The 12,341-nt window shown below is 37.6% G+C and overlaps 1 protein-coding gene across 4 annotated transcripts in view; it reads right to left on the bottom strand.

The window, feature by feature from the left end:
* Positions 1-12,341, bottom strand: part of KCNK2 (potassium two pore domain channel subfamily K member 2) — a 92,508-nt gene that overhangs the window by 22,841 nt on the left and 57,326 nt on the right. For all 4 annotated transcript variants that reach the window (XM_006772936.2, XM_006772934.2, XM_015569946.1 and 1 more), the window contains one exon: positions 4,731-4,870. In XM_006772936.2, coding sequence (XP_006772999.1) covers positions 4,731-4,870 — 140 coding nt within the window. The remainder of the gene's footprint in view (positions 1-4,730; positions 4,871-12,341) is intronic.

Raw genomic sequence — 12,341 nt, 5'->3', positions numbered from 1 at the left:
TGAGGGAATAGTACCTATTTTACCATTTTTCCATCTCCAGACACGATAGCCACCAACTCCTAGCTTCGTCACTGGAGGGAGTGACTTTCAGAGAAGACCAAATGCTCTCTGGCCAGGTAACCAGCGGAAGAAAACTATATCCCTCCATATTCTCAGGCTCCTTCATAGTGCAGGGGCCAAATATCAGTTCTTCAGGCTTCTTGGCTAGTGCTTCACAAGCAAAGGGAGGTTTCCTGATATGACTGAGATAAGGTCAACGTCCTAAAGTGAGCGTCCCCATGTGCATGGACACCTCCAGACAACTGGTTAACAACTGATGCTTGGCTCAGCTGGCGTGGCTCAGTGGTTGAGTGTCAACCTATGAACCATGGTTCAATTCCCAGTTAGGACACATGCCCAGTTGCGGGCTCAATCCTCAGTGTGGTTGTGCAGGAGGCAGCCGATCAATGATTCTCTCTCATCATTGACATTTCTCTCTCTCCTTCTCCCTTCCTCTCTGAAATCAAAAAAAGCAGCAATGCTTGGCTATCGACCCCTATGGCCAGCTGTAGGGCCAGGACACCAGCATGTTGTGATAGGGGCTGTGGTGTGTCTGTCTCACAAATGGACAGGAACATGGCAAACACTGTGGTATATGTACATCAATACAAGAACTGTACAAAAATCCAGGCCTTTCCCACGTGAGGAATGTAAATGGTCGCAAAATGAACTATATTTATGCATAATAAGGATGCCTATTCCCTGCTTGCTTAGGAATTTACCTTCTGAATTTTGTGACCACGTCTTACTTTTATTTCTCCTGCGTCAGATATTAGTATCACTGTATTATCCAGAATACCTAAATAATCTTTATTTTCTAAATGGAAACATCAGTTCCTCAAAAGAGGGTACACAGTTCTAGAAAAAGGTAGTCATATCAATTCTTATTGTTACACATGGACCTACTTTCCATTAGAGATTTAAAAATAATGAAACAAACACTTTATAGAAAGTCGTTTGTCTCCATGGAAAAAAATATTGAGGTCATTACTATTTTCCTTGAGGAATGCACATCAATTGTAATTATATGTGACACTTCTAAAGCCTTGCAGTATCGTTCTAACTGATTATCTCCTCTCCAACTATGTCAGAGGGGTCAGCCACACCAACATGTTTTATTTCAGCATGTTCATCAGAAGCTATTTCTCCTTACTTCTAAACATAATATTTTCATTAAAATTAGTCTTCATTGGGAACAATGTATTTTAACATAAAAACAGAATTAAGAGCACATATGATTGGTGCTATGTTTATACTTAAGCAATATATCATATTTGTTTTTAAACTATAACCTAACCAGATTATGTTACAAGATTATTTGTGGGTGTTTTTTTTTTTTTAAATTATGTAAGACTGGGATTTATTATTTGTCAAAATCTTTTCATTCAAGGAAAGCATGTGTCTTAGCATTTTTCAATTGGAGATTTAATGCTACTAGTATATATTACTTTGTATTTTCTTATGTTTTGTAATAGTTACATTTTTTAATAGGGAGGATTCCAAGTTATCAAAATGATCTGGCATTTTCATTCATCAAAATTAAAAACTAGAGCCGAAACCGGTTTGGCTCAGTGGATGGAGCGTCGGCTTGCAGACTGAAAGGTCCCAGGTTCGATTCCGGTCGGGGGCATGTACCTGGGTTGCGGGCACATCCCCAGTAGGAGATGTGCAGGAGGCAGCTCATTGATGTTTCTCTCTCATCGATGTTTCTAACTCTCTATTTCTCTCCCTTCCTCTCTGTAAAAAATCAATAAAATATATTTGAAAAAAAAATTAAAAACTAGAAATAACCTTGTTGCTTCTAAACATGTAGGGAGTATTTAAAAATTGGGGTATCTGGAACGATTTAGGTTAGAAGGTAAGAAATACAGACCGAACGGTCATGTAGCATGGTTCATCTATGTAAAGATGACAACTAGGATGCATTTAGTTGGTTTTTATTTAATTATGCCCTTTAGTGAGTTATTTCAAAATGAAAATGATCTAATAATCTTATTTCAAGAGTTGTAGAAATTCTAGTAGTATTTCATTTATGAAACTTTGGTCCTGATGATGTATAGATAAATTATGAATTGTCATTCCCTCCCTTTCTTTACATTTTCTGTTAAATTTGTGACCTGATTTTGTCACTTCCCTAAACAGCATTTTACATTAGAAAACACACATCTGCTTGAATTGACCGTCTCACTTCAACTGGCTCAACTGTCTGGTGCAGCTGCAGCTCCAGAGTGTTCACATGAACTTGTTCATGGCCTTCACTCCCATGAACTTCCTACAGATGCAGCCACCAGAAAGGATGTTACTCACAAGGCGAGGTAGAAGCCAAAAGGAAAAAACACTACTACTTTTCAGTGTTTAACAGCATGAAAACACAATGATACATCTCACACTTTTGGTTGCGAATCATGAAGATCACTCATAAGTAGGCACACAAACTTGTTTTTCATGTGAAATAAACCAACTTATGTAGAAATTTAAGTTTATTTCAAAGAATGCTATTATGGCCTGAATTGCATTCTCCACAAATTCAGATGTTGAAGCCCAATGCTCCCATGGGACTGTATTTGGAGATAAGGCCTTAAAGGACATGGTTAAGGTTAAATGAGGTCATAGTGTGGAGCTCCAATCCAACAGTCCTGGTGTCCTTATAAGAAGAAGAAAGCCACCCGTGCACTCTCTCCCCACGCATGTGCACAGAGGAAAGGCCGCATGAGGACACAGCAAGAAGGCACCATCTGCAAGCTGAGGAGAGAGACCTCCCAGGCACCAAACCTGCTGGCACCTCCAGCCTCCTGAATTGTGAGAAAACCCGTTTCTGACAGTTCAGCCACCCAGTCTGCGGTGTTTTGCAATGGCAGCTGGAGCACCAGTACAGATGGCTATCTCATTACTCTGAAGAAGCTCTGTCCTACCCCCAAAGCACTGGTTTTTAACAGCTTTTAAAACATTAATCAAATATTCCTGAATGTTTAATTAAACAGGGCAATGTGATGCAGATAAAATTTAGCCCTGTTCTATATGTGCCTTAGTGGCTTTCAAACTGTGATCCACAATATTATTAGTATGTACATATGTATATAATATGTAGAAATGTGTATTTATATATAATATGCTGTGCTTGTCCCAACTCCAGCCAGCCTACCTGCCAGGGTGGCACTGACATTGTGAGTCCTGGGTCATCTCAGCTGGTATTGAAACACTCTCTCTCACACACACACACACACACACAGAATGAGCTTGTCTAAGGCTAAGCCAAATAAGTTGATGCCCTAGCCCAGTGGTCGGCAAACTCATTAGTCAACAGAGCCAAATATCAACAGTACAACGATTGAAATTTCTTTTGAGAGCCAATTTTTTTAAACTTTAACTATATAGGTAGTTACATTGTTATTAACTTAATTAGGGTACTCCTAAGGCTTAGGAAGAGCCACACTCAAGGGACGAAAGAGCCACATGTGGCTCGCGAGCCGCAGTTTGCCGACCACTGTAAGTAAAACTTTTCACATGATTTAAAGTAGAACGTCAAGCAAATATTGTCTTGCTGATTTGTTCCTAATAAAAAGACTGGTTTTATGGTGCAACTAAGATGATGAATGCATACAGACTGAACACGTGAATGCCCAACTGAGAAATATAGCATCCATGAAGGGAACTAGTGGATAACTTATACTCTTTCTAATCACCATGGGTACCTTCAGTATTTATAAGAAATCATATGACTTGAGGATTTCTAAATAAAATTGTTTTGTCTGTAGAGATGAATTCTATCATATCCTATTTTATTCTGTTTCTTTTGGGTGTGTGTTTAAAGATCATTGCTTGTATCAATCAAAGATTTTGACACTGATGTCTCTTGGCTTATGAACAGCAGATAATGAATTGAAGGGGATAATTAAAGAAAAACAGTGGGTGCACATTTTATAGACTTGTTCTCTGAAAAAAATTAGTAAAACTGGCTAACAACCAGAACAAAAAAACACAAAATTCATACTATTCTATCACATTCAAACTAACAGGACTTCTGGACCTAAAAATATTAAATCAAAATGTAATTTCAAAATCAGATTTAAATTTTAAATTTTCTAAAATGTCATGAGTCAAAATTCTGATATTTATTTCTATATATATAATTGTTCAAAATATGTAAAAGTGTATGTTTTTGAGCAGCTAAAATTAGTATGTAAGGAAATTGGCCATAACACATACAACTTTGGGGATGTATGTGTTTGTATACATCTGGACTACCACACATTTATGTAGACATAAAAAAGGAAATACTTGACTAAATTCAATATTCCACAGTACATTCACTTTTTCATGCTACTGATACCTTGACAAAAATATTTTCTATTATACTTTTCTCTTATAATTTTCTATTATACATATTTTGAGAGAAAAAAATGAAACAAACCAAAAAAAGAACTAATGAAAAAAACACTTTAATTACATCCTTTTTAGCACAAATTACCCTAAGCACCCAGATAGCATCAGGACCATAGGAGTGTTTAGTATTTGGTAAGTGAATGAATTGTAACTCACATGATAGCTGTGTAAAACAAACTCATACCAAACATAAATGTTTAAAAATTAAATAATATTTAAATACTGCTTTAAAATATAAATGTAAAAGAATTGTTACCGTTTATTAAATTAGCTAAGTAGAAGTTTTTTGAAAACTTCTTAATTCTTACCTCTTCCTTTGTCTTTTTCGAAATCACTCGGAGCCAGTCTCCAATCATGCTCAGGACAGCAGCAAAGTAAGCAAGTCCTACGAGGATCCAAAACCACACGACAGGCTTGTAGAAGTCTAGGTATTCAATATCGGATCCACCTGTGAGAACGAAAACAAAATAACTAAATTCATAAATGTTAACAATATAGACATTTGCTAAAATATGGCTTGCAAATCAGCAATTTTCTTGTCAATTGACCCATGTTATTTCCTTCACATGAAATTCCTCCTTTCCGTCATGCAATCCTTATCTATTTTTTCAACAACCAGTTTAAATTTCATTAATTCTCCAGATCATAATATTTTCTTATTCCTCGTTTCTTTTTTTATTTATTACAAAGTGTCTTATAATTAAGTCTAGCACTTTACTCCAAGGTCTCTTTCCACCTCAGTTTTAACAAGGAGAAGACAGAGATGATATACATCAATTCTTTGGTATACATTTAATTGAGTAAAATTACCTTATTACCAACCAATTCATACTAACCAGTCAATACATGCCAATTCAATGATAACCTGGAGAGTGGTTCTTATTTTAAAATCATTAATACAATAGATTGATAAAAAATGGCAGAGACAATGCCTTAGTAGGTCTCATTTAAACAGTAATTTGCAGGTAATGCTGTCATTCTCTGTTCTCTGACTTTTTGGAATTCCCATGTTTGTCATAAATTTATATCTCTAGCTCTCAAGAAAAAAAATGACAAAGGAGCGCTTTTGCTTCATTCTAATCTTTACTTCTCCATCCATTTGGTACAATAACTGCACCTATGAGAATGTGAATACATTTCAACACATCCCTCCTTCAGCACATTTTAATGGGACGCATATTAAGTCCCAAACACTGAACAGTGATTTTTTTTTCCACAAGAGATGGAAAGAAAGCTCTCTCTTAAGAAATTCGTAATTTAGCCTGAGAAAGCCTCACATAGACAATTAACCATAATGGGATATATCCAGTGACAGCAAAAGAATAAAATTGTGCTAAGAGAGGACACAGAAGAAAGGATTTTTACTTCTGGAAGGAGGAAGGCGAGTAGACAGAAAATGAGTCTTAGTGAAGAGGATCAAAACAGAGAAAAGTTTAGGTGGAAATGTGTGGTATAGTTGAAAGATATTTAGTAGCAGCTAAATATATATATATATAGATATATATAGATGAGTGCCAGGGAGTAGAAGGGTAGAAGAGTCTAGAAAAAGGAAGTTGTGTCAGGTTGCAAGGACTGGCTCCTGACACCAATGGGGAGTAGGTAAAAGTGGACAGAAAGGTAAGTCCTATATTCATGTTTCACTATATGCACAGAAAGATCTAGTGGCAGAAAGGAAGGGCTGACGGGGAAGCCCATTAGAAAGTTTTGTTCTAAAGGAGCTAAGAAATGACTGCCTGAGTTGAGGCTGGAATGGAAAAAGAGGCATTTTGGAGACAGAATCATCAGGCATTAACAACCAGTTAGTTGGTGTGATAAGTAAAAGGAAGGCTCTAGAATGACCAGAGGCCCTCACGTGGGAGATGTGCCAGCAACTGAACAGGAAACACGGGGGAAGGAAGAGGGACAAAGAAGAGAGAAGCAACCTAAACTGGGACATGATGGGTTTGATGTGCTTGAAGTACAAACAGGTGGAGATACCCAGTAGGATCCTTAAATTTACAGGATCAATAGCAGAGAGACTGGGATGTTTAAACAGGGGCCCATCCAATCATAAAACAGCTAATAAGCAGCCACTATTCCAGTGATGGCGAACCTATGACACACATATCAGAGGTGACACGCGAACTCATTTTTTTGGTTGATTTTTCTTTGTTAAATGGCATTTAAATATATGAAATAAATATCAAAAATATAAGTTTTTGTTTTACTATGGTTGCAAAGATCAAAAAATTTCTATATGTGACACGGCACCAGAGTTAAGTTAGGGTTTTTCAAAATGCTGACACGCCGAGCTCAAAAGGTTCGCCATCACTGCACTATTCATTAAAAAACTAATATAATGCCCTGGCTGGTGTGGCTCCATTGGTTGGAGCATTGCCCCATGCACCAAAGGGTCTTGGGTTCGATTCCTGGTCAGGGCACACACCCAGGTTGTAGTTCCATCCCTGGTTGGGGCACATGCAGGAGGCAACCAATCAATGTTTCTCTCACAACAATGTTTCTCTCTCTCTCCCTCTCCCTTCTTCTCTAAAAGTCATTGGCAACATATCCTTGAGTAAGGAGTTTTTTCAAATCAAGTATAAAATTTTGACTGTAACATTCCTTTACCTAAATTAAACTTTGAATTGCCTGCAATAACATTTTCAAGTATTAAAGGGCCAGAGTAAAAGGAGACCATTTTTCTGTCAGGCAAATAATGTTAACTTCATTTAAGAATACATTTCAAAGTAAATAATGTTCCTTCAAAATGTGAAAATTTTTTTTCCTTGTGCAGTGTTTTTAAAAAAACATCTTTTCTGGAAAGGATTATGGAGGCTAAATGCATCTCACAATGGTTAAGACTTGGCCCTGGGGGATGCAGCTCTACGGATTCACAAAAGTGACTTAAGAAATGTGTGTGGAAACTTGTCACATGATAGGCTCACTAGCGAATTCTATTTTTCAAATGTTTCCATTTCAATAAAACCAAAATGACATTTTTTCCGAGTACTTTCTCTTTCAAAACCAGAAAATCTTCATCCAAATAGTTGTGACTCATTTAACACTTAAATTCACCAAAATGTTGATATGCAGAGTCAGATCAAGCTCAAGATGACTTTTTATAAATCTTCCTTCTTATAAACAGGATGTCACAGTTTGAAAAGAGTAAATTAGCTTAATCTCTAAAAGGTTTATATTTGGGTAAAATGTTTACCCCACACGTTTCAGCGGATTCTAAGCCACGGTCGAGGGGACTGGAGGGGGCAATGTTTTCCCATTCTTAATTGCCACTCTTAAAATGAAATATCTGCAGTCAAAAGATCTAGGAAAAACTAATGTATAGGGAGTATTGTCAAACAACTCCCAAATCCTGGCTGCTTTCTGACAGCTGAGACTTAGGAATTAATTTCCACCTTATTCAGTTCACTTGATCCAAGAATCTTACCCAAATTAAATTACCTGCAGATAAGTTGCTTAAGAGAGCTATTGGATTTGTTTTAAATTAGAAAACATTCAAAAAATGTCTTGGCTGTTAGAAGTATTAATTTTAATCTGGCTACATTCCGGAAACCTGTCCCTGGGTCTCTTGCTAAGTAAGGACGCAGGGTAATTTCTCTGTCCTGGATTCACTCCCTGTAAGCCCCTTACCCCCAGGTCCACTCTGCCACTCCATAGTATTTTCCCCCCCTCTTTCCACAGACTCCCGAGACACGGCCTGCAGGATGCTACAGCCCAATGTCCACTCTTGGGATCCTCACCCACTTGGCAGGAACAGTCACCTCACTGCTGTTTTCTTTGTTGCCACCCAAAATATGCACACAGATCCTTTCCATTTTAAGAGCGTTTGGCTAATCATTACAGGAGAGTAGGCAGATGGCAATAAAAATAGCAAAGAGGGGTGGAAGCACACAGGTTTCAGGAATCCTATAAACTTTTCCAAGTGGTTAAAATAACTCTCTTCCTAACTCACATATGATATGTGACGGCCTCTTTTAAAAGTCGCCATTGCTCTCTGGACGTCTTCTCCCTAGTGCTTAAGGAAGGAAACCCGCCACAGCCTAATCGGATCCAGCAGATTAAACTACAGGCACCAAATGGAGCCCAGGAAAGGTGTGGGCAGTCATTAATGCTCGGGACTCATTCTCGCCCCAGGTGTGTTTCCTAAAAATTTGAGGGAGGCTGCATTCCCACTCCTGACATTTCCACTGACTTAGGACAGGGCGATTAGTAAAACCATTTGTCCTCAGATTTAAACCATAACTCCAGCTGCCTTTACAGTAATTAAGCTAATAATTCTTTTTTAAAAAAAAATTAAATCTTTACTGTTGAAAGTCTTACATATGACCCCCTTTTCCCCCCCATTGACCTCTTCTAGCCTGCCCCCACCGCCCACTCCAGGCTTTTACCTCCCTATTGTCTGTGTCCATGGGTTACAGATATATGCATACAAGTTCTTTTTTTATCTCTTCCCACCCTTCCACCCTCCCCCGCCTTCCCTCTGAGGTTCCATAGTCTGTTCAATGCTTCTATGTCTCTGGATCTTTTGTTCATCAGTTTATTTTGTTCATTAGATTCCATATATGAATGAGATAATGTAATACTTTGTCTTTCTCTGGTTGGCTTATTTCACTTAGCATAATACTCTCCAGGTCCCCCCGTGTTAAGCTAATAATTCAAATTGCCATCGTTCTCACAGTCTCGTTCAGAACTCTGAAGTGAAAGACGGGTTTGTATTGGCTCCTTGAAATCTCAACAGGAAGTATCCCCACTTTTCAACAGAAGACAGAGTCTCAGTAGGTAAAGTAACGTGTCAGGTCTCCCAGGAAGGGAGGCAGCAGAGCTAGAATTCAAACCCAGGCCCGCCTGGCTCCGTATCCCAGGCTTTTGCAGTGACCTGGCTGTCCACGTCACCTACGATGCCATCCTTTATCCACCAGCCTTGTTTGCCCACACTGAATGGTAAACACCGAGCTGGGCTGCAAACACTAAATCAAACAAGTGTGCCTCTTCTCTTGAAAGGTCTTGCCTAGAAACCAGGTGAGTCTGAAGATAAGCATTATTTTACCGGAAGCCTCCTCACCTTGCTTCTGTCCTCATTCCAACAATGTCTAACAGTTGGCCCTGTTTAAAGAACTTGCCTACACCATGCCCTTACCCCTTAAATTTAATTTTCTTTCCCTGTGATACCCCTGACTCAGAGGATACTACTTATAAAAAAATGATGATGAAAGGAGACTTGACTTGGAGTGGTGAACACACACTATCATATACACATGATGTATTATGGAAATGTACATGTGAAACTTGTATAATTTTATTAACTAATGTCACCCCAATAAATTCAATAAAGATTTTTAAAAGAAGACCTAGCTTGAGAATCAGCTAGCCATTCTGGGCTAAGTTATCAACATTATTTCTAAAATGCTATCTGTATTTTATGTTTGCTTGACTTTATTTTTATTAATCAAAACCATCCTGCCTTAATATAAAGGGAGAAAAAAAAAACTTCCTGCTTGAGTATAGCTTTCCTTTTTTATAGTAAAGCAATTTAACTGAATAAAGTGTTTTCTCCATGCTTCAAGGACTAAGAGGCTCTTTCAGTAATGTTATAAATTCTATTTTCCTTTTTACAAATGGAAATATGACTTTAGTATTAAACAGTAGCTCACCCACTAAACAAAGCTTCTCATAAGCCATTGAGTCAGAAAAACACAAGGTTACAAAAGATAAACCTGTCTAGCATTTGAACCTATATTTTGGGGAATTTCAATTTCAGCATTCAAGACATTGACCATTTCCTGTTCGGCACTTGGTCTAAAATTAGGAAAACTGACATTAGAACATCTCACAACCATAAAGAAAGCAAGATCCACACACTGCCTCACTCACTCATCCTTTATGAGGACGGAAATTTATAAGGTGTACACAATTATCATCCCTAGAAATTACTGCTAAGACTCAAGATAGAGCAATTTGGATTTTTTTCATCAAATTTAGTACAATTCACTGCCAACCTCCCTACGCCATAACTATTAATCATTGAATGATTTCCTTTTTTTTTTTGTCCGTATGTTTCCACAATGCTACTAATATATCCATTCTGAATCCTGGAAGTTACATAACTTCTTCTCTACAGGAATGATTTCTGAGCCATCTGGGTCAAATCCCATTTAATTAATCATGTAGATCGCTATCAGTTCTCTCATGAGTTCTCTGAGAGCCACTAGCTGAGTCAGGGTGGACCGGACTCCTTGTAGAATTTCCTACACTAGCAAACAAAATAACTACCAGGATCAGTAGCTCTTCCTGCATCTCACACATTCCATCCATAGGAATAGGCAATCATTATCACTAAGTACTAAGCACAGTAAGGAATATACAGCATGTGCTCACTAAATTGCTGAATGAATGAATGATATAATACATCTGGCAGTCACATAAACCCTCTCTTTCCAATCAAAGCAGTTTTGGGGAGCCATTGCAGTGGTGATGGTAGTACTGACTGTTCTTTATCAGAACTCTTCCTCATCAGGTACTTTCCTTGTTATCCACTGAATTCCTGGCAAACTTTTATTAGAGACTAGCCCCATAATAGCAGTTTTAATAACTGGCCTCTGACATAGTTGCAAAGCTTTTACGCATCATCAGGAACTGTTTTCTGCAGGGTTGCTATTAGAACAAACTGTTTTAAACAAAAATTTTTTAAAAAAATCTTGCCGTGGTTTTTCAATAGAGATTTATATGTTTTCATGATAAAAATCCCCTTTCATTAATTAAGCAAGCTCTGAGCACTCCATTCAATGAGTCATGTTTTCGGTTATAAGGGAAAGCAATGGTGTGCTTACTAAAACCTACTTTTCAATAATGACTTTGAAAATACAATTCTAAGAAAACGTAATTCTTAATATGAGATAAACAAATATATTTTTCCAACTCAAAAAAAATGTGATGCCAAATGACTATACAACTGTGAAAATTTGTAAAAAATAATAGAAGTAAATGCACCAGAAGAAGAATATGACCTGAGAAAGCCCCAAATTATATTTTCCATATAGAGGAACATAAGGTACAAAACACAAAGTGAGCTTTCAATAACTACGTGTGAGATGAAGAAAATATCATTATTCAACTAAATATACTAAATTTCATGGATCAAAATTCCAAAAAGCGTATATTTGAATAGCTAAATAAATGTATGTTCCAATGGGAAATGTGTTTTCATAATATCAACCATGAAGATTTCTTAGAATATCTAAATTTTTGGCAAAAACTTCTGCTTTTTATTAATAAAGTAGGTAATAATATGAGCTCACTGCTTTGTGAAACTATAAATTTGCATCTGGCTTTCATTGAGTCATATTATCTCTTATGAACACGCCTGTTTTACTAAAAGGAGTATTTTAAGGACTTCTTGGGGCAGCTTCTAAACAATTCATGGAAATACATTCTTGTCTTGCATGATCCACTCTAACCCTAGCAGTATATATTAAAGAAGTCACTAGCTTTGAAAAATATTTTGAATTGTGTTAAGTAATTAATTTTACTTTTCTCCAATTTTGAAGAACAACCAACAATGTTTATTCATATGTAAAAGAAAGGTCCTTTTTAGCCCTAGAACATTGAGCTCTAGAACACTGGGCCATCAGAAAGCAGCAGACAACAATCACTAAGATAGCCAACCAGCCACTAAAACACACCCCTTGCATAAATATAAAATTAAAGTTAACTGGGGGCACCCTTGCCAGTGTGGCTCAGTTGGTTGGGCGTCATCCATCAACAATAGGTTGCCGGTTCAATTCCCAGTCAGGGCACATGCCCAGGTTGCAGGCTTGATCTCTGGTAGGGGGCATGCAGGAGGCAGCCAATCTATGTTTCACTGTCACATCAAAGTTTCTCTCTCTCTCTCTCTCTCTCTCTCTCTCTCTCACCCCTCCCTCCCC

The sequence above is a fragment of the Myotis davidii genome, unplaced genomic scaffold (assembly GCF_000327345.1).
Source record: "Myotis davidii unplaced genomic scaffold, ASM32734v1 scaffold362, whole genome shotgun sequence".
NCBI lineage: Eukaryota > Metazoa > Chordata > Mammalia > Chiroptera > Vespertilionidae > Myotis > Myotis davidii.
Note: the sequence above shows the minus strand (reverse complement) of the source record. Positions and strands in the feature narration are given on the sequence as shown.